The sequence below is a fragment of the Acomys minous genome (genome assembly GCF_964271855.1).
Source record: "Acomys minous genome assembly, chromosome: 17".
Lineage (NCBI taxonomy): Eukaryota > Metazoa > Chordata > Mammalia > Rodentia > Muridae > Acomys > Acomys minous.
This window is the reverse complement of record NC_140500.1, coordinates 32,606,763-32,628,845: the sequence shown is the minus strand read 5'-3', so window position 1 is coordinate 32,628,845 and position 22,083 is coordinate 32,606,763. Positions and strand designations below refer to the sequence as shown.

Below are 22,083 nucleotides of genomic sequence, written 5' to 3'. Positions count from 1 at the left end.
CTCATCATCTTCCCTCACGTTTTCCCTGCTGCTGATCCTTCTTTTTGGACTTCCTTGCTATCTTATGCTATAAAATGCTTTAGGCTTATCTTGCATATTCTAGTCCAAGAAACAGAGATTTCTACAACGATCACTGCTTCCTTTTGCTGGACAATGGTATTATACAAACCAAGACATGTACACTAGTATGCTGATTGACACAGTGGTATGCATGTGAGGAGCCTCATAGCTGACATGACAAGTAAATAAATGTATATACACATGCTAAGCTCATTTACTCAGCCAAATTTATAAGTATTTCTTCCTACTGATTTCCATTTCCAGTAAGCCAAACTCAAGCTTTTATTTTAATGTCTCTAACTCTAGTCTAGTAAAACATGGATGGTTTACCCATATTTGTTTGTAAGAGCCACACTACAGCAGAGAGACCTTGCTTCACCTTAAAAAACCAGCACTGCAAAAAAAAATAATAATAATAATACACTAAACTACAGACAAGTAGATTTAAAATATAGTGTTCCAAAATGACAGATTGAGTTAAAAACTAGAAATAGTTATGCTCCATACATCCATACACATTAAACAAAATAAGAATACTTCAAACCATAAAGTAGGATAATAAAGAAAGAACCCAGGCCATCGAAGAACTCCTAACCCCACACTGATGCTCATCTACCTAAAGTAGAGAGACTATTTAAAATTTACACATGGGTAAACTCCAGTTTCATGATGGATTGTCTTGTATTTGGTTTATTATGACATGAGATGAAAAAGCACAGTTTCTCATCAACAGTGGCACAGAGCTTTCTGGATAATCTGTCTGTTTGTCCCCCAAGACTGTCTATAACTTTTTAAACAGCCCACAGGCATCTCTATGCTCCTGTTCCAGGCAAGGAGATAGCTGCAGAGCCCAAGGAGCTCTGGAATTCCTCATTCATTATTCCCTTCATGTAGGCAGAGACTAAGGCTTGAAAGCCCATCTGTACTCATAAAATGTAACAAAGCCAAAACTCCACTCCTACTAACTCCTTTAGTTAACATCACTACCTACCCTGGGCAGAAGTTATTTGTGCCCTGTCTGTATCATCCCTTTGGTGTGCTGAGCTTGGCCTCACTGTGCCCAGGATGTGAGCTGACAGCAGTAGGGAACAGCTCCAAGTCACAATGACACAAATTCGGTGGCCCTGCATGAGAACTTAGCCAAGTGTTTTAAATCAGTCGTTGGTTTCCTCACAAGGAACCCTCAGTCAGATAATGGCATCTGCTTTGATAGCATACACCTAAATGCTGTCTTCCCTTTCCTATCCCACTCACCACTCCCTATATAGAGGAACATCAAATCCTCCCTCCTGTCAGGTCTGCTCCTTCAGGAATAAGTACAGACTTCTCCTCAGAGGGAAAATGCTGGGTTACTTGAGGGCTCTACAGTCAAACAGTTGGGTTAAGTCGGATCTTGCCACTTATTCCTCAGTAACCTGACTCCTGGCCATTTCATTTCTGCATCTCCAAGGGGCTAAGATTATACATCTTAAAGCACTACCAGTACTAGAATAGCATCCACTGAAGTGCACACAGCTCACTGTGTCCTGAACCATTTTGTAGCCTTGATTGGTGTTACAGAACTACTCAAGAGGCTCTGGCTAGGAACACAAAAGCTGTAGATTATTCTTCAGTGCAAAAACTTCCTGAAAGACCCATTAGCTTTGAAACATCACGGGACTCACTCCAGGACTCTGATCCTTTCATCACATTCTCCTGTATTCACCAATCCCAACTACTAGGAATACCCAGCCATTGCCTTGACTTGCACTGCAAAGTCTGGGTAAAGCTACACCTTATATTGTCAGGCAACCAACCGCATGTACCCTTGTGGCTATGAGAGAGTACACTGGCTACTAAGAAAGTGCTTCCTGTTCCCTTCACTAAGCAACGGACTTACCTGCCCTTCCTCATGGCCAATGGGAACATCATCCTTAGATGAATGGCCTAGCCATTTTTTTCCCTTAAGCTATCTCCATTATTTTCCATTTCTCTCAGAAGTTAAAGAGAAGTTAGAATTTAATAACTAACATTTTTAAAACAGTGGTAATAAGGTTTGGGGAGAGTTTTGTTTTGTTGCCTTCCACGCCACCCCCACCCCTCCTGCTCTCAAGTTTGTAGATAGCTCTTTCAGAAATGACTGAAAGTGAAAAGTTCTATGAAACTAGAAAACACAAGCCAATAGCTAAATGATATTCGGTAAAGGCCCAACACTCTGTGCCTATGCTTGTGAGGTATTTTGGTTATAAAGACGCGCACGCACACACACACAGGAGAATCTCACAGGAGGATTGCTGTGAGTTCATCTAAAACTAGGCCAATGAGATGACTTATCAAGTAAAGGTCCTTGCCCTAAGCCTGATGACATAAGTTCTATACTCCTCATCCACATGTAGGAAGGAGTGAACCAACTAGTAATTTGTCCTCTGAGAGAGAGAGAGAGAGAGAGAGAGAGAGAGAGAGAGAGAGAGAGAGAGAGAGGGAGAGAGAGAGAGAGAGAGTTGACTCCGATTCTTTTATGCCCTATGCTCAGCATCTGTGGGAAGGCTCACCTATTAGCTGACTCAGATTCTTTTATGCCCTATGCTCAGCATCTGTGGGAAGGCTCACCTACCTGAGGTAAGGCAGGTTACAAACCTGACCTCACAATCATTCTATTAGCTAATCTTTATAAGCATTAAAAGTCACAACTACCCATGCTCTTTAATATAATGGCTCAGATAACCATGCACAGCAGGCTCTGACTATAGGTTGATCAAATTAAATGGAAACCATATTCATCACCCTATGTAAACTCATGGCTACTACTTTTAAAGATAATTAGTAAAGCATAAATCTGCCTTTTGAGGACTTGTTCTAGATGTAGAAAAATCATTTCACTTACAGTGTAACAACCAAAATTCTTTCATTATGGATAAATTTTATTCAGAAGACTTTTAAAATTTTAATGATTTCAAACCTACAAGCCCCCAAACCTCCCAGTTGTTAATAGTCTATCACAGCTATTTGTGTGGGAATCCAAAATGCTTAACGATAGGCAGCACATTGATGGCAGTGTTATTTAACTCATCAGTGTGATTTTGTTAGAACAAATCCATACAATAAATCAAAAAATTGAATACTGCTACAGTAATAGAACTTAGAGACCTCATTTGTACTTTTCCACTCATACCAAAAAATGTCTCTTTCAAATTAAAAAAAATTTTTTTTTTCAAAATAATGATCTAAAGATTCTTCCAAAAAAAGTATGGCATAACTCACAAATCATTCCTTCATGAAGATAGTGTCCTTTTTCTTTCTAGGGTCATAATCAACAGCATCTTTTCTTCTAATTTAATCTTCAATAAAAATGCAGTATCCATGGTTTGCCAAGAATCAGTGAACGAAAAAAAGCACTCTTTTCTTGATTAATGAGAATAATAAGCTAATTTACAGAAATTTGGAAAAGACTCTTGAACTCCCGGAAGTCATCTAGCAAGGAACTGTACAACAATCCAAAATTATTATTAATCTGTTTATCATCTGTTTTCAAGCTGGCAAAAGAAGATCAATATGGTATTAACAAAGTAAGTTCTAAAAATAGTACTTTACAAGATATCCTAGCAATAAGACCACTTCATTGTAACAACTATTTGGATTGTATACACACACTGAATCTTAAGATTTTTCGTAGGAGTCAATCCACCATGTTATATAAGCTTGAATACTGCTCTAGCACAAAGAAAACTAACATCTTCACTCAACATGGTCAACTCTGTGCTGTGTAAGACAGCAAGGCTACAAGGAAAAAAGAAAATTCACATATTTCTACTCGCAGTAGACCCATAACAGCATGACATTTCCCTGACAAAGAAAAATATTAAAAAATTTAAAACCCATTTATTTACAATTATACCTAACTGTGCAGGCACATTATGAGCATGCTAGTGTTATTTTAACCTACTAAATTATGAAACTTTAGTTCTTTATTTGACTTTTCTATTTTTCACAATACACATACATAATATGTAATTAATTTTTTTTTAATTCGAGGCATTGCTACAAATGTTTGTTAATTTGTCAGTGCGCCTTTCTTAAGAATCCATGCATACAATAACCAGAGCACACAATTATCAAAATTAAGAGATTCAATACTGCGACCATAACAGAATCTGGGGACCTTATTTGTATTTTTCCAATCATGCCAAAAGACAGTGTTTCTTTCAAGTTAAAAAATAACTTTTTCAGCCAGATGGTAGTGATGCAAGCCTTTAATCCCAGGAAGCACAGGCATGGGGGTCTCTGAGTTCAAGGCCACCCTGGTCTGCAGAGTGAGTTCTACGACATCCAAGGATACACAGAGAAATACTGTCTCAAAAAATCAAACCAAATAAACAAAAAACTTTTGAAAATAATGACCTAAAGATTCAGATCTACTTGTACATACACTCACACACACACACACACACACACACACACACACACACACACAAGCATATAACAAATACAACAAGATGGTCATAAAAAGAATAAAAATTTTTTTATAAAAATGCAAGTTATAGGTGTTTGGAAAATTTTTAGTTTGTTACTCAGGTTCTACAGTCCAAACCCCAATCCTCACGATTGCCTAGCAAGGGCTCTTACTTGTTGATCCATCTCTTGAGCCTCAACATAAGTTTTTAATACCATTTTTGTACTTGTATAAAAATATAACTAAGCCGTGTATGTGTGTGAGTGTGTGTATGTAGGCACGCCTTTAATCCCAGCACTCAGGAGGCAGAGGCAGGCAGTTGGATCTCTATGAGTTCGAGGACAGCCTGGTCTACAACGTAAGTCCAAGACAGCCAGTGCTACACAGAGAAACCCTGTCTCAAAAATATATATATATATGAAAGTGGATAAAATATCCCTAAAACATTTCCATCCCCACCTCTTCATGTTTGCTACGCACCTATAAGATTTGCATCTCCCACACAAACTCATGCTCTCTAGGCACCACCAGCAGGGGTACAGCATTCTCAAAGGCACCTGACTGCACGCAGTCTCTAGGGAGTTTATCTAAAGCACTGACCCATTTTGCCAACTTAACTCCTCTAGGTCTTTCTCAGGCACCTTCTTTTTAAGATTTTTCTTTTATTAAAGATGTATTTGTTTAGTACATGTCTATCTACATGAGTTAATGTGCACACAGGTACCTGTGGAGGCCAGAGGACATCAGATACACTGGACCTGGAGTAACCGGCAGTGGTGAGCTACCTGATGTGGGTGTGGGGAATCAAATTCAGGTCCTCTATAAGACCAATCGCTCTTAATCACTAAGTTACCTCACTGGCCCATAACGGCCATCTTCTATTTTCTATGTGGCCTGAAGATGAATGCCTACTCAATAGCAGTAAGAAGTATCTGAAAACTTGACAGCTAAAACCACACCAACAGTCTTTTGCCATAAGCAAATCATCCATGGTCTATTGCTGCTTGGAAATTTCTTACATTAGCCAGGTGTAGTGGCTCATTCCCCTAATCCTAGCACTTGGGAGCCAGAGGCAGGTGGATCTCTCTGAGTTCAAGGCCAGTCTGGTTATATATTGAGTACCAAAACTACATAGACTATCTCAAAAAAAAATCCTTCCACTTATTTTAAGGGACGTGACATGACTATTTTTCCTGTCTGCATGGTTCACTAACAAAAATGTAATGAGTCTCTATAGCTGCATGTTTCTTAACTAGATTCAGCAATGAACTTTTTTTTCAGGTAAATATAGAAGTGCTATTTACCTAATGATGAATATACCTCATTAATACTAGATTACACACTGCTGTACAATAACAGTTATTCTCAGTGAGCCACGGCTGTGTATGTATGTATAGGCACATACACAAGTACAATGTGCATAAGTGCAGGTGTAATTTATTTTTTAAAAAAGAATTTTTTGAAGTCTGCAAAGATGGGTCAGCAGTTAAGATCATTCACTGCTCTTGCGGAAGACCCAGGTGTGGCTCCCAGTAGCCACCAAGTGGCTCATAACCATCTGTAACTCCAGTTACAGTACACAGAATTACATAGAGACAAAGCATTCGTACACACAAAAATAAATCTTAAAACAAACAAACACACAAACATTAGCCAGGTGCCTGGGATCCCAGCACTTGGGGAGGCAGAAGGAGGCAGCTCTCTCTGAGGCCAGCCTGGTCTACAAAGTGAGTCCATGACAGCCAAAGATACACATAGAAACCCTGTCTCAAAACACAACACAACAAAACAAAACAAAACCAAAACAAAACCACCAACAACAAAACTCTTCTGAATGGCTGGCTCATTTTACACTGCAGCATCTACAAACAGTGCCTGGTACGCAGAACTTACATGTTGAATGAATATCACACCAGGCCCTGCCTCAAAAAGACCACAAAGCCCAATCCTAGCATCATTACACTCATTTTCTTCTCAAATGTCTCATACAGATAACTCCATTTTAACCCTTCCTAAAAACAAAAGGAAGGCATAAGAGTAGGCAGAGAACTATTTATTGTTTATAAGAGTGCCCAGGATGTAGGTCCATTGGAAGGTAAAGAAAGAGAAGGCCCACTCACTACCTTCCTGAGTGGCAGCAGACCCACGCATGACTGATGGTACATGTAAAGAAACGCCTCACCTTTTTCCATAAGCAGTGAGTTACAACACTTTGGAGTGAGATACCTTTATAACATTGTCTGCTATAGTCTGGATCTTGAATGTGCCTTAAATCACATGTGTTATAGAGAAAAATCCCTAGACTGAGACTATTAGGAGGTGGTAGAACCTTTAGGGAGTATGACCTGATGAAAGGTCCTTAGGTCATTTAAAGGTCACTCAGGGTATCCCACTGACGGCAATGTGAGACCCCATTTGCCTCTACTCCTTCTCTGACTCCTGCTTTCTTTTTTGATTCCTGTCTATGAGGTGGGTGGTTTTCATCATACACTGCTCCTATGATATGCTAATTCACTACAGAACCAAAACAATAGAGCCAATTGAACATATATTCAGATTTCTAAATGAACTGTTTGTTTTGTTCTTCTCCTCACCCCCCAAAGTTGGGTTTCCCTGGCTGTTCTGAAACTCACTTTGTAGACCAGCTAGCATCAAACTCTCAGAGATCCACCTGCCACTGCTTCCTAAATGGTGATATTAAAGGCGTGCACTACCATGCACAACTGAACATGTTAAAGTAACCTTTTCTATTTATAAGTTGAGTTTTCTGGTATTTTCTTACAGCAACAGAAAGCTAACTCACACATAAACACATGGTACCACGAAGTTCATTTACCTTCTCCTCAACCATATTACCTTTACTTTTCTACGAGGCCAAGAGACTACCTGCCTCCTAGTTCTTATGTAGCCCTGACTGGCCTGGAAGGTTCTCCCTCCCTCTGTCCTGAGTACTATGATTAAAGGACTATGCCATCACACTCAGCTTCCAAATACTTAACAAAAGCAGCTTAGGAAGGAAGAAGAAAGAATTTTGTTGGCTCATGGTTTAAGGGTGCATTATATTAGAAGGCAGGAACGGCAGAAGCAATTTGTGGCAGCTGTCTCGTTCAGTGTCCACTAAGATAAAGGAAAGATGTGTTACTGCTCTTATGCTTCTCAGTCAGTCAGGGTGCAGCATTCAGGAGGTGGTGGAGTGACAGAAGAGAAAGGTAGATCTCTGTGAGTTCGAAGCAAGCCTGGTTTACATAGCAAGTTCCAGGCCAGTCAGGACTATATAGTGAAATCTCACAGAGGAAAGGGGCTAACTAATATAATCACATTTTAAAAATATTTTTCCAAAGGCCAGCCATATAACTCAGCAGTACAGTATCTGCCTACTATGTACAAGGCCCTAGGTAGGTTCAATGCCCAGTACTGAAGTAAAAATTATGTATGTAATATTTTCAATTTTCAAAATTGCCCATCACTAAATATATAAATTTTAAAAATCTGTATACCCAGGCATACCGAGAAGCTTACGAGATAACACCATGGCCCCATGCCCAGTCCTCTCACCAGGCAAGTGAGTAAAGTAGGTTGTGGAGTGGTGCAAGAGAAAGAAGCAAGCAAATAGATGGTGGAGAAATGGAAGATGAAAAAAAAGCTGAGCGATTTGTGTGCTATAAAGTGAGGCAGAACTGTAGATGCAGAGGTGGCTGCTGTACTTGCTCCTTGGGAAATGGTGAATTACACTGTCCATCGACAGCCAGTAACCAACATAAGTGCCAGTGTGGCTGTGCCTTCTTCCTTTGAGAAAACTGACCACTGTTGTGACTCCCATAGCTGCATACTAGCCCAGAAAGAAGAGCAGGCCTGCAGAGTGGAGACCCACAACTGACTGGACGTGTCCTGCTGTGTATACTTCTCATCAATGGCCTATGTGCTAATCTTTCTAGTTGGGGGTGGTGGCGGGTCAACCATGAGATTGGATGGGTCTATGTTGAATTACAGTTTTACTGTGCTGTGCTTAACTTTGGCCAGAGATTTGTTTCCTTTGCAATCTTCAAGTTGGATAAACATTTGAAGACATCCAGAGGCCTCGCATTCCACATGGCCCACCAGCAGTGAGAGCCATTACAGCGTGCAGTATGGAGTGGAGAGATGGGAAAGAAAGAAAAGTGGAACAGTCTGAGCACTATAAGAGAAGCGGATCTGGAGACTCAGGGTGGAGAGGAACAGCCTGATATAGTAGCCTGTGATGCCACCTGAGGCCCATGTCTGGGTCAGTCACCATGCCACAGCAGAGGTCTGGATTTACGTCCTTGGCCTGTATTACCACCAAAGACCATATGGACATACCCGGTCTGGGCTGCTGCCTGGGACCACGTTGATATCCAAAGGTGATATCCAAAGGCTGTGCAGAGCTGGTGCAGCCCCTCACCAGGTGCAGCACTCAGGAGAATGGGAGCCACCCAAAGGACATAAGCAAGGGAGAGCTAGTCCTGCCTCTCACCTGCTGTGCTGTGGAAGGGAGAAATGAGGCCCTCTCTCGCAACAACTGCAGTAAGCAGGAGAGTCATGAGGGTGAGAGAGCTGCCTCTGCCTCTGCCTCTCACCAGCTGCAGCATTCCAGAAAGTGAGTATCTCCATTGCACAGTATAATAGAGCTGGAACTGGTGGCGTGGACATGAGTGAGCCAGCCCCAATGGCATGAGAGCAGGAGAGCTGGCTCCGCCCATTGTGGCAGCGGATGAGCTGGCCAGGAGCAGTACTAGAGAACTTGCCCTGGTGGTGAAGGTATGCGAGAGCTGGCGGACTAACCAACTCCGCTACCTCCCACCCACGCCCAGATCCAGGGCTTTGAGTTGGCCCACCCCATCTATGAACTGCTGGAGCACATGAAGGGGCTGGTCCTGCAGATCCAAAGCTGCAGAGTCTCCTTGACACAGGGCAACAACAGGATATCCAAAGGAGTCCCTATGAAGATCCAGTATTGATGGTGTGGCAGAAGCCAGACCTTAAACCAGACCAATGACTCATTGCAATGAACATTTGTAAGATGCGTTGACAAAGGGGGACTGTGGGACACACTGTGACACACTACAGATTCCACAACAAAACTGTTTTGTTTTATTTGTTTGTTTGTTTGCTTTTTGGTTGTTTTTTTTTTGTTTTGTTTTGTTTTGTTTTGTTTGTTTTTCCTTTTGGGGGAAGGTTGCAAGGGCAAAGGACAGATATGAGGGGACAGGGAGATGAGCGGGAATGGGGTACATGATGTGAAATTCACAAAGAATAAATTTTTAAAAATTTTAAAAGACTCCAGCCGGGCGTGGTGGCGCACGCCTTTAATCCCAGCACTCGGGAGGCAGAGGCAGGCGGATCGCTGTGAGTTCGAGGCCAGCCTGGTCTACAAAGTGAGTCCAGGACAGCCAAGGCTACACAGAGAGACTCTGTCTCGAAAAACCAAAAAAAAAAAAAAAAAAAAAAAAAAAAAAAAAAAAAAAAAAAAAAAAAAAAATTTAAAAGACTCCAATCTATGCTATTAATTGAGGTAATTGTTAAAAATTTCTCATTTCTGTGTGCACCATCTTTTGGATCAACCCCTTGTGTTTTCTTGACAAAAACAAAAATAAATAAAAATTTAAAAACCCAACTTACTGCCTATCACGTTTGCTCTACCTTGCTCTACCAACTCTAGGGGGGAAAAGAAAATAAAGTCATTTCATGATCACTACAGTACACACACACATCCCAGCTTGTTATCACATGAAGATGACACCCAGCAAATAAATAAATGAAAGAGAACTGACATGGACCACGACTCTATCCTCCAGATCACTGGTTCTTAACCTGTGGGTCACAAGATCCTGCATATCAGATATTTACATTACTATTCATAACAGTAGCAAAATTACAGTTATGAAACAATGTTATGGTTAGGGGTCACCACGACATGAGGACTGTATCAAAGGGTAGCAGTATTGGGAAGGTTGAGAACCACTGCTCTAGATGGTTAGTGTTGACATAATCTGGAAATATCTTAGGAGAAAAGCTTCTAGGCACTTCTAAGAGGCTTCATCTTGATTATGTTAACTGAGATGGGAAGACCCACCCCAGAACTGGGCAGGACAATCCCTGGACCTGGGGAGTGCACTCCATGAAAAGAAGAAAGTCAACTGAGCACCAGCACTTCTCCTAACCAGTCATATGACCAGCTGCATCAAATTTAAAATTATAATAATAATTTTCTCACCATAAGGGCCTGAACCCCAGAACTGTGAACTGAAATAAACCCTTTCTCCTTAAAGATGATTTTGTCAAGGTATTTTGTCACAACAAAAGAAAGGTAACGATGAACATAGGCAGCAAAAATGTTAAGAACCAATTTCTACACATTTCTTACCTATTGCATGAATCTGACTCTGAAGAGAGAAGAATATCAGTACAACTGGAAGAATCATCTGGTCTCTCGGGTTCCGACTGCCCTGGGGAGTCCAGCTTTGACTGAGGAAAGTGGTTTGTTACTGAGACAGTATCTGAGAGGCTCACATTATCTTCTTGTGCTAACAAGGAAAAATAAATTTTTTTAAAAATTAAAGAGGACCTTAAAATGTATACCCTATATAAGCCTTTATATTTCTTTAACACTTAACATTGCTATTTCCACTTCAAAAATAGAAGTGAAAAACACTGGTTCTAAAACTATAAAGTAGGAAGTGACATTTTAAATGCTACTAATTATTTTATATACATACTTAAAGTTTTCTTTAAAACAGAGATGGGAATACCTTGTCTATTAGCAGCTTACTAAGGAATAATTGCATATTTCACAGATCAGAGAATACTGGCAAATAAAATTAACAGATTCAATAAAGAATTATTCTATTTGTCACATGACATGATACTAAACATCTATCAACACTTTTGAACGCTTTCAATAAAATCTATTCACTAAGGAAAACCAATCAGACACAGGAATCGTTCCATTTGAACTGAAAAATTCCTATACATACTAAGCCATATTTTTTTTCAAAGTTTCTTTTTATACATAAAGATCCACTAACATCTCAGAGTGGTTTGAAAGAATATGACATACAGGCATACCCAAATATCTGAAAATAAAGGCACAAAAATTGCCAGATGTGCCTGATTGTCTACTGGCTAGATATCTCCCCTTCAATAGTGTCTGCCAACACTATGGGGATTTTTACCTGTGCTATCCTGACAATTCAGAAAATGAATGAATGAATGAATGAATGAATGAAACTATTATGGCTTTGTTAGCAGAAAAAAATTATTAAATAAGACAAATTATTTAAGAACAAAAGCAAAACTATCTTCCCAAAGTTCATATATTCAAGATTTTCGGAAATGACCCTCAGTGTTTGTTATACAAGGACAGCATTTATCTTCAGGGCAAACTCTTAATGTTACCTGAGCACCAATAAACCATCATAACCAAGGCAGAGCCAAACCCTCAGCTGTTCATCAGGAAAAGGAAGGGTATTAGTCAGTGACTTTCCAGAAAGTCCAGAACTTCCTCTTATAAACACACCATAAAGAGGGGTTCCAATCACCCAGGAAATTCAATCACTCAGTAGTTGGCGAGAATGCTAGCAGGTAAAGTATTTTAGTCAGGGTTTCTATTGATGTAATGAAACACCATGACCAAAAGGCAAGTTGAGGAGGAAAGGGTTTATTTGGCTTACTCTTCCACAACTCTATTCATCACGGAAGGAAGTCAGGACAGAAACTCAAACAGGTCAGGATCCTGGAGGCAAGAGCTGATGCAGAGGCCATGAAGGGGTGCTGCTTACTGGCTAGCTTCTGCTGGCTTGCTTCCTGCTTTCTTATAGAACCCAGGACCACCAGCCCAGGAAATGCACCACCAATAATGGGCTGGGCCCTCCCCAGTGATTACTAATTGAGAAAATTCCTTACAGCTGGATCTAATGGAGGCATGTCTTCAACTGTGGCTCCTTCCTCTTTGATGACTCTAGCTTGTATCAAGTTGACACAAAACCAGCCACAAAACCATAAGGGATTAGGGACTCAACTTAAACTTTTATTTTTGCAGTGACTACATTCTTCTCTTTTTCCCCTCTTAAATTAGCATAAAGAGGATAAAACCTCAGCAAAGATAAACATCATCCAACAATTTGTGAGCACTAAAAATCAGCTATCTTTCCTATCTGCCCTTACAAACTTTGAAACACAGGGTGTCCAAACAGCCCAACTGTGAGGTTCATACAACAGACTTCCCCTAAGACAAGCAACAAAAGCAAGTCAGGTCTCCATTGAGAGTGCATGCCTCTTGTTCATTTACAGGGCAGTTCAATAATTACTCTAAAGGACATCAGTTGCACTCAATGTTAACACTATACTAAATCCATCTTTTCAATCTTTCTTCCCCATTCACACACTCTGCCTGTTAGGCATCTCTGCTCACCCACGGTAACTTCACAACATCCATTACTTCTGAAGCCCCAGATGTAATCTCTAAACACAACCAACCACTTCTATATGAGAAACTGGACTAAGAAACAGAAAATGTTCTCATAGTAGGAAATATTGAGTCCGGTTCTTAAGAATTAAACTAGTTTCTAAGAACATTCTTCAACTGCATGAACAAATTCAATTGTTCAAAGATCATGAGGTATAAACTAAGGCAGCATCCAACACCTGAAAGACACTTCAGGAGGTCTGAGGACAGCAATAAGGAGTTCAACACACCTAAAAGTACAAAAACTTTAGGAAAAATCTAACAAAATAGCTTTAAAAGAAGTACATGAATCGGAATATGTAATATTGCTAAGATGCTAATACTACTCAAAGCTACCTATACAGTCAATGCAATCCAATATAAAAATCAATAGTGGTTTTTAACAAAAAGAATAATTCATCCTAAAATTCACATGCAATCTCAAGAAAGTCCTAAATAGCCAAATAATATTGAAAAAGAATATTAAAATCGAACTGCTTCACACTTAACTTCAAAACAAAACTAGTATGGTGTAGGCATAAGACAGACACTCAGATCACTGGAACAGACTGAGTAAGGACAAAAAATAAATAAACCTTTATATGGTTAGTTGAATATTTTTGCTTGTTTTGGCTTATCCTTTCTGCTTTTGAAACAGATTCTTGCTCTGTAGGTAAGGATGCCCTCAACTTGTAACCCTCCCATCCCCAATTCCTGAGGAGTGATGGAACTACGAACATGTGTCATGCACGCCGCAGATGAGCTGGCTTTTGAGAGACTACTGACAGCATTTTACGGCAAAGGACAAGACTTCAAAACATAATATTGAGAGCTGGACGTCTACATACAAAAGAATCAAGGTGGACGCTATCTAATATCCTAGATTAAAAAGCAAAGCAAGTTAGCCAAAGCCCTAAAACTAAGTGCTTAAGCACAAAATACTAGGAAGAAATCATAGGGATAGAGTAGTTTGTATAGCAGTGGATTTGGCAATGACTTCATATATATACTACCAAAAGTACAAGCAATAAATGAAAAAAATAAACTGGACATACAAAAAGTTAAACAGTTTCGTGCATGAAAGGCACTATCAAGAAAGCATAACACAATACAAAGTGTCTATAAATATTTGCAAATCATATATATATATATATATATATACACACACACACAATGAGGGACTGATATCTACTGTAAGAAACCCTGAAAACTCAAGCAAAACCCAAACACCTAATTAATAAGCAGGGAAAGGACTTGAATATACTCCAAAGCAGAAAAACGATGGCCAGTAAGCACATTTAAATACACTGACCTTCCTAGAAAAATCAAAGTCAAAGCATGAAGACACACCACTTCCTGCCTAGTAAGATGGCACGATGGCTACCATGATTGTCAACCTGACCACATTTGGAGTCAACTAAAAGCCTAGGAGCTGGGCACTCCTAGGAGGGATTTTCTTGACCAGATCATTTGAGTTTAGAAGACATACCCTAAATCTAGGCCACACCTCTCTGTCATAAAAAGGGAAGTTTTTGCTTTTCCCTGCTTGCCCTCACCCTCTCTGTCCAGTTCCAGTTCCTCTACCCTGCTGCTGAGGCATTCCTTAACAGGTATTAGGAACTGCTTCTTTGGCCTTCCAACGTAGGCTGAAAACAAGCTGGACTAGTTGGACTGAACAACCACTGAATTCTTGTCCTTTCAGTCATTTTTGGACTAGCCAGACCATAGCCTGTAAGCCATTCTAATAAATATCCCCCCCCACCCCAACTCCCAGCACACAGGTGTGTGGGTGTGTGTTCTGTCAGTCCTATTCCTCTAAAGAACTGGCTAATAAACAAGGTCTCAAACAACAAAGAAAACTATCAAGTGTGGACATATGTGAAGAAATGCGACACGCACTGCCAGTCAGAATGTGTAATGATGCACCATTGTGTACCATGATTTGTTGATTCCTCAAAAGGTTAAACATGAAACTACCACTTGAAACAGAAATTCCACTTAGGACACTGTCAGATTAGCTTTAACTATCAACTTGACACATATGAAATGAAATAGAACCATATGAAAGAAAGCCTCAATTGAGGAATTCCCTAGATTAGATTGGCCAGTGTGGGTAGTAACATCCCTAGGTAGGCAGGCCTGAACTGTGTAAAAGAGCTGGCTGAGTATAAATTAGCCTGAGAGGCCAGTAGCAAGCAGCACGTTCCACAGTCCCTGCTGTACTTCCCTAACTGTGAAGGAAGTAAATCTCTTAGTTGGAAGTCATGCTGTATTAAAATAGCAAGCCGACCTGCCTTCAAGTTCCTGGCCCTGACATCCCTCAATAAGAGACTGTGACCTGGGATTGTAAGCCAAATAAACTCTTTCCTCCTCAGAGTTTTTATTTTGGTTTGGTTTTATTTATTCATTAATTTATTGAGTCAAAGTTTTTTAATCACAGCAACAGAAATGAAACCAGAACAGACATGTAATAAAAAGAACTGAAAGCAGGGTCTTGAATCAGGCTGATATCTGAGAACTAATGTATACAAAAACATTGTTCACAATAGTCATGAAGGCAAAATAACTAAACAGATGAAATGCTGCATACACACAGTAAGGAATACTATTGAAGCCATTAAAAAGGAAAGAAATTTTAATATTTGCTACAATAATGACAGACAATAAAAACATTATGCTTAGAAAAATAACCCAATATAGGAAGACAAATACTGTATAATCTCACTTGCACTAGGTACCCAGAGCAAGCAAATCCATAAATAAACAAAATAGAGATTATCAGGGATATGTGGGAGGGCAGGGAGTGATGTGATGCACCATGTACAAGGTTTGTACTAGGATGCTGAAAGGGTCTGGGGTGCTGGCAGGTGGTTAAACAGTGCTATGAAAGTATTGAACAGCCATGAACTGTGCACCTAAGAGTTAGTAAAAATAAACAGTATGTGCATTTTGTAACAATTAAGAAAAGTAGTAAAGAATTTTTGTGCACCTTCTCCATTAAGATTCTGTTTTTCTCATGGCCCAAAGCCTTAGCTACAGAAATACTTTAATCTCAAATTTAAAATTGGATCAAAACTAAGTAGTGCACTGAATCTGTTGGCAAACCAAGTGCATTAGCTTTAGATTCTTCATCACAACACTTCATACAAAGTAAACATCTGAGTTCTGCAACAAAATGATTCTCTTTCTTGGTAAGTTGTCTTAGGATCTTGAGCAATAAATCTTACAGATAGCAAATATCCTTACACTCAGACAGTCACAGAGCTCGGAGGTGCTTCATACATACAAGGCAGGCAGACGTCTCTTCAGGACATTCTTTCCTTGTTTCCAAAACAAGCAATAAGCTACTTTATAGTCAACAACTGCTACATTAATCATCTAAATATTTCCCCACTTCGAATACTGAATAACTTCAGTAAATTCCATTAGTCTTATATTCTTTTTACAATTAAAAAAAAAATGAGGATCAACAAGATGGCTCAGTGAGTAAATTATTCGACATAAGCCTGACAACCTGGGTTGGATCACAGGGTGGAAGGACAGAACCAACTCCCACAAGTTGTTCTGTAACATCCTCACATGTGCACAGGTGTATGTACATGCAAGCACAAAATAAGTAAATAAATGTTAAAAAAAAAAAAAAGAAAAGAAAAAAGAAAAGAAAAGAAAAGAAATAAAGAAATTCAATAGACTTTTAGCAAGTCTTACCAGTGTATTTAGATGACAGCTTCTCTGCAGGTCCATTTTTTCTCACTATTGTAGCTTTTGACATTCTGCCAGTTTTCTTGTATCCTTTTTTGGCCTGATCCACCAGAAGCTGGAATTCATTCTGATGCTTTTTACCTGAAATTTGAAAGAACTGTGAGTGTTGAACCATCTACATGACAAACTGAGTACCAGGTGCACACGCTACTCAGCAGCATCACTGGCAGAATCACCTGCACTGAATGCTCAAGACGACAAGGATGTAGAGGAAGCTGCACAGTCTCTGTGTCTTTCCCTTCCCCCAAAGCAAACATGAATAAATGATATAATTTGCTACTCTAGGTTTTTCCCTCCCAAAACCCTTATTATGGAGAGGCTTGCCACAGAATATGAAATACAGATTGACAACCATTTCCTCCCTCCCTCCCATCTTACTTTTTCATTTTGCTTCAGTGAGGCAGGTACTCACTTTGTAGCCAAGAGGGACCTCAAACTCTTAATTCTCCTGCCTCAGCTTCCCAAATGCTGGGGTTTCAGCATGTGCCACCACACTCAGTGAATGATGCTTCCAAAATACACCCAAAAATGACTTTCTAATGTTCAAAATGAAGAAGTCTACGAAGACTACGTGGATTACAGTAACTGACACAAAAGCAGAGGCTCAAGGAAAGTAGGCGTATAATAATGTTTTCCTAACTTTGTTGTTTCTCAGCAGAATTCTTTCAACATTTTACATTCTCAGATCACCAATGTCCCCTTTTAAGATAACCCTGACTTCAAGGTCATCATTTCCTAGATTAACAATACACTCCTAGAGAACCCACGGTGCTAGAGCACAAAGGTTAGGACACTTACTTGTGAGTCTGAAACATGTTTCCAACAGCTGTCATTGTACCTTACTTACCAGTAACCATGGTTCAAAATACTACTGTCTATAAATGCCCTCAAACTTTAGAAAACTAAAATGCTATGCTATGCTAAACTATGCTGTGCTAAGCTATGCCATGCTATGCTAAGCTATGCCATGCTATGCTATGCTACGCTATGCTATGCTAAGCTATGCTAAGCTATGCTATGCTATGCTGTGCTAAGCTATGCTATGCTGTGCTAAGCTATGCTGTGCTAAGCTATGCTATGCTATGCTATGCTGTGCTGTGCTGTGCTGTGCTAAGCTATGCTATGCTGTGCTGTGCTAAACTATGCTATGCTATGCTAAGCTGTGCTAAGCTATGCTATGCTGTGCTAAGCTATGCTATGCTGTGCTAAGCTATGCTATGTTATGCTAAGCTATGCTATGCTATGCTAAGCTATGCTATGCTGTGCTAAGCTATGCTATGCTATGCTAAGCTATGCTATGCTGTGCTAAGCTATGCTATGCTATGCTAAGCTATGCTATGCTGTGCTAAGCTATGCTATGCTGTGCTGTGCTAAACTATGCTATGCTATGCTGTGCTAAGCTATGCTATGCTGTGCTGTGCTAAACTATGCTATGCTATGCTATGCTAAGCTATGCTGTGCTGTGCTAAACTATGCTATGCTATGCTATGCTAAGCTATGCTATGCTGTGCTAAACTATGCTATGCTATGCTAAGCTATGCTATGCTGTGCTAAACTATGCTATGCTATGCTAAGCTATGCTATGCTGTGCTAAGCTATGCTATGCTGTGCTGTGCTAAACTATGCTATGCTATGCTAAGCTATGCTGTGCTGTGCTAAACTATGCTATGCTATGCTAAGCTATGCTATGCTGTGCTAAACTATGCTATGCTATGCTAAGCTATGCTATGCTGTGCTAAGCTATGCTATGCTGTGCTGTGCTAAACTATGCTATGCTATGCTAAGCTATGCTATGCTGTGCTGTGCTAAACTATGCTATGCTATGCTAAGCTATGCTATGCTGTGCTAAGCTATGCTATGCTATGCTATGCTATGCTATGCTATGCTATGCTATGCTGTGCTAAACTATGCTATGCTGTGCTAAACTATGCTATGCTATGCTAAGCTATGCTATGCTAAACTATGCTATGCTAAGCTAAACTATGCTATGCTAAGCTATACTATGCTGTGCTATGCTGTGCTGTGCTGTGCTATGTTATGCTATGCTATACTACACTATACTAGTGGAAAGAAAATTTTAAAAATCTCCACACATAATCAGTAACATACTTTTAACCCTTGGTTTCTTCATTTAGCACAATACAAAGGAACAGGACGTGCAGTGGAGTAAGGTTCTACACAGGCGGACCCAGAGCTATCCTTCTGGGGTGCTAGCCATTCAGTTCCCTGAGCTGCAGTCACACTCAGCAGATGACAGGTAACCGACAGTCATGGAAACAATTTACTGAAGGTGTGTACAATTCCCTCAGGCCAACACTGCTGAACTGACATTCCCTACCCTACTGTGGGAGAAGCCAGTTTTGCCTCCATGTGCACATTCATCCTCACAATCCTCATATCCACAAATCTGACTGCTACACTGATTCTCTTTGGTATACCTCAAAACCATCTTCCCCATCTCTAATCAGCTTTTAAAATTCTATTTCTAATTTAATTTTTAAAATATGTATTTATACTTATTCTAAGTGTATTTGAGTGTTTGTATTTATATTCACCGTGAGTATACCCAAGGAAGTCAGAAGAGGGTGTCAGATCTCCTGGAACTGGAGTTACAAATGGTCTAAACTGCCATGTGGGTACTGGAGAGCCAACCTGGGTCCTCTTCCAAAATATCAATTGCTCTTAACTGCTGAGCCATTTTGTTAGCCCCTGTTAACTCGTTTTTGTTTGTTTTGTTTTTGTGGGGTTTTGTTGTCGTCGCTTGGCTTTTCTAGACAGGGTTTCTCTGTGTAGCCTTGGCTGCCCTGGACTCATTTTGTAGACCAGACTGGCAATAACTGGTTTTAAATCTGTAATAAATCTAATGAGATGAGTAACTCCACCTGCTTCTGAAAACCTTTCCTTCAGTGCAGTTCACAGCACTGTTATGAAGCATCAAGTGAAAAGGAAGCTGGATTCCTGCATTTGAACACTGGTGAGGATAGTAAGGCATCTAGGAGATTGTTTCTAATTCCAGTGTATTTGTTTGCATACAGACTCCAGTGAAATCATAAAATATCTGGTAAATTGTAAAATAAAAGACTGAACTTTCAGTAAAAGAATTATAAGCTAAGCATAAGGATAACTTGAGAAAATTCAGTTCTTTAGATATGGGTGAAATTCTATGAAAAGTGATTTTTCAAATGAAAGGATTAAAACAAAAGCAAAAATAAAATTATAAACTCAAGATTGCTAGATGCCTGGAATAGTAAAGCATGCCTTTAAAGACAGCACTGGAGACAGAGACAGGCAGATCTCTGGTCTACATAGTACTGGTCTTCATAGTACTAGGCCAGCCAGGGCTACCAATAAAGAAGTAAAACAAAAAATTACAAAAGAAAGCCATCTCTTTGGAAGCAGGTAAGAGTCTACATAGGACACAATCATTTCCTTCATACCCTATTTAACTCCGTGCATTTAAAGAGGATTACCCCATCTACTTCCTCAGCTCCCAGAATGCACGGGCACAATAGCACCATCATCACTCGGGAGCTGCTAGTAGGCCTTTGGAGTTTAGTTAAGCCAAGTATAGGCTTATTATCTTGGTTTCTTTTCCTGTTGGTGTGATAAAGTACTGACAAAAACAACGTAGGGAGAAGGGTTTACCCCGGGCAGTTCAGGTGGCAGGAGTTGGAGCAGCTGATCATATTTCATTCACAACTGGGAAGCAAATGAACAATACAGTGCTGCTGCTCAGCTCTCTTTGAACCACTTATAAAACCTAGGATCCATGGGGCTCAGAGTTAGGAGAACTGGCTGTTCTTCTAGAGGACCTGGGTTCAATTCCCACTACCGACATGGTGTCTAATAACTGTCTGTAACTCCAGTTCCAGGGATTCCCACTTCTGGTCTCTGAAGGTACTGCACACACACATGGTACACAGACATAGATGCAGGAAAAACACTCACACACATGAAAATAAATACATCTTTCTTTAAAATTTATATCTAGTATTCCAGCCAGATGCCACTCACCATGGGCAGGTCTCCTCATCTCAACACAATCACAATATGCCATGAGCATTGCCAGAGGCCCATCTCCCAGATGAGCTTAGATTTTATCAAACTGACAACAGAAACCACAGCCATTTTTCTTCTCTCTCTCTCTCTCTCTCTCTCTCTCTCTCTCTCTCTCTCTTTCCAAGCGACCAGGAAAAATAAAATGTGCCTTGTTTGTTCAAAATCCCCTGAAAACTTGTAAGGGCATAGTGACTTATACTCCTAAAAGTACTAAACGCTCAAATTTATAGTGTCTTTTTCTCACTTGAATCTAGTACACCACAGCTAGGCTGGAAACAAAAACAACAGCCACCACTCTGGCTCTGGTTCAAGAAGCCCAAGATTGCTGCAGAGAAAATAAATGATGCTGACATATTATGACTAATACAATTATTCCCACTCATCATTTCACTTATCTTAGGGGATCTGCTATTTGGAACACTCTAGAATCTAAAATAAGAGTTTGAATTATATGTCTTGAATTTTCATCTTAAAAACTTTAAGTGGTTCTGAGGGCTGCAGAAATGGCTTAGCAGTTAACAAAGCTGGCTGCTCTTCCAGAAGAATCAGATTTAGTTACTGACCTACCTGGGGCCCACCACCACCCATAATTCCAATTCTAGGGTATCCAACCCCTTCTCCTGACTTATGTGGGTACCAGGCACACATGTGGAACACAGACATACATGCAGGCAAAACACTCATACACATAAAATAAATAACCCTTTAAAATATTAAGTCATTTGACTAGTTGTAGGCGCTAATAAACAAGTCCATGTCCACGAACTCAAAATGATGGTGGCTCATTTTCTGCTCTTCACTCAAACCCTAGCACAGACTCTTTAGGGACCCTCTTTGTTGACCTCACGGGACCAAAAAAAACCAATGGACTTATTTTAAGAGAAACTATTTTCTTCCAAGCACTTGCACTCCTTGCATGTGTATGCGTGTTCTATCTTTCTAGCATTATCATGAAACAACTGTAGCTGTGTTAGAGTTAAAGGCCAAGCCCTAGCTTATGCTCTCACCTCCATCCCTAAGACCACATACACAATCTTTTTAAAACCAACATCATAGCTAGGGGTTGGGGGAACCTAGTAGTTCATGAACTGGCTTTTCATTTCTTAATGAAACAGAGGGCAGAACGGAGTATACCAACATGCACCAAAATTGGTAAAGGGCAATACAGTTTTTTGAAACTTGTGTCCATAATGTGTGTATTTAGTTACTGGTGCTATAAGAAACTCTTCTGAGCCGGGCGTGGTGGCGCACGCCTTTAATCCTAGCACTTGGGAGGCAGAGGCAGGCAGATCGCTGTGAGTTCGAGGCCAGC

At 40.1% G+C, this 22,083-nt stretch overlaps 1 protein-coding gene across 4 annotated transcripts in view; it reads right to left on the bottom strand.

Moving 5' to 3' along the window:
* RAD18 (RAD18 E3 ubiquitin protein ligase) overlaps positions 1 to 22,083 on the bottom strand; it is a 91,057-nt gene that overhangs the window by 24,560 nt on the left and 44,414 nt on the right. For all 4 annotated transcript variants that reach the window (XM_084765999.1, XM_084766001.1, XM_084765998.1 and 1 more), the window contains exons 10-11: positions 16,659 to 16,793; positions 10,872 to 11,031 (exon numbers count right to left, since the gene is read on the bottom strand). In XM_084765999.1, coding sequence (XP_084622125.1) covers positions 10,872 to 11,031; positions 16,659 to 16,793 — 295 coding nt within the window. The remainder of the gene's footprint in view (positions 1 to 10,871; positions 11,032 to 16,658; positions 16,794 to 22,083) is intronic.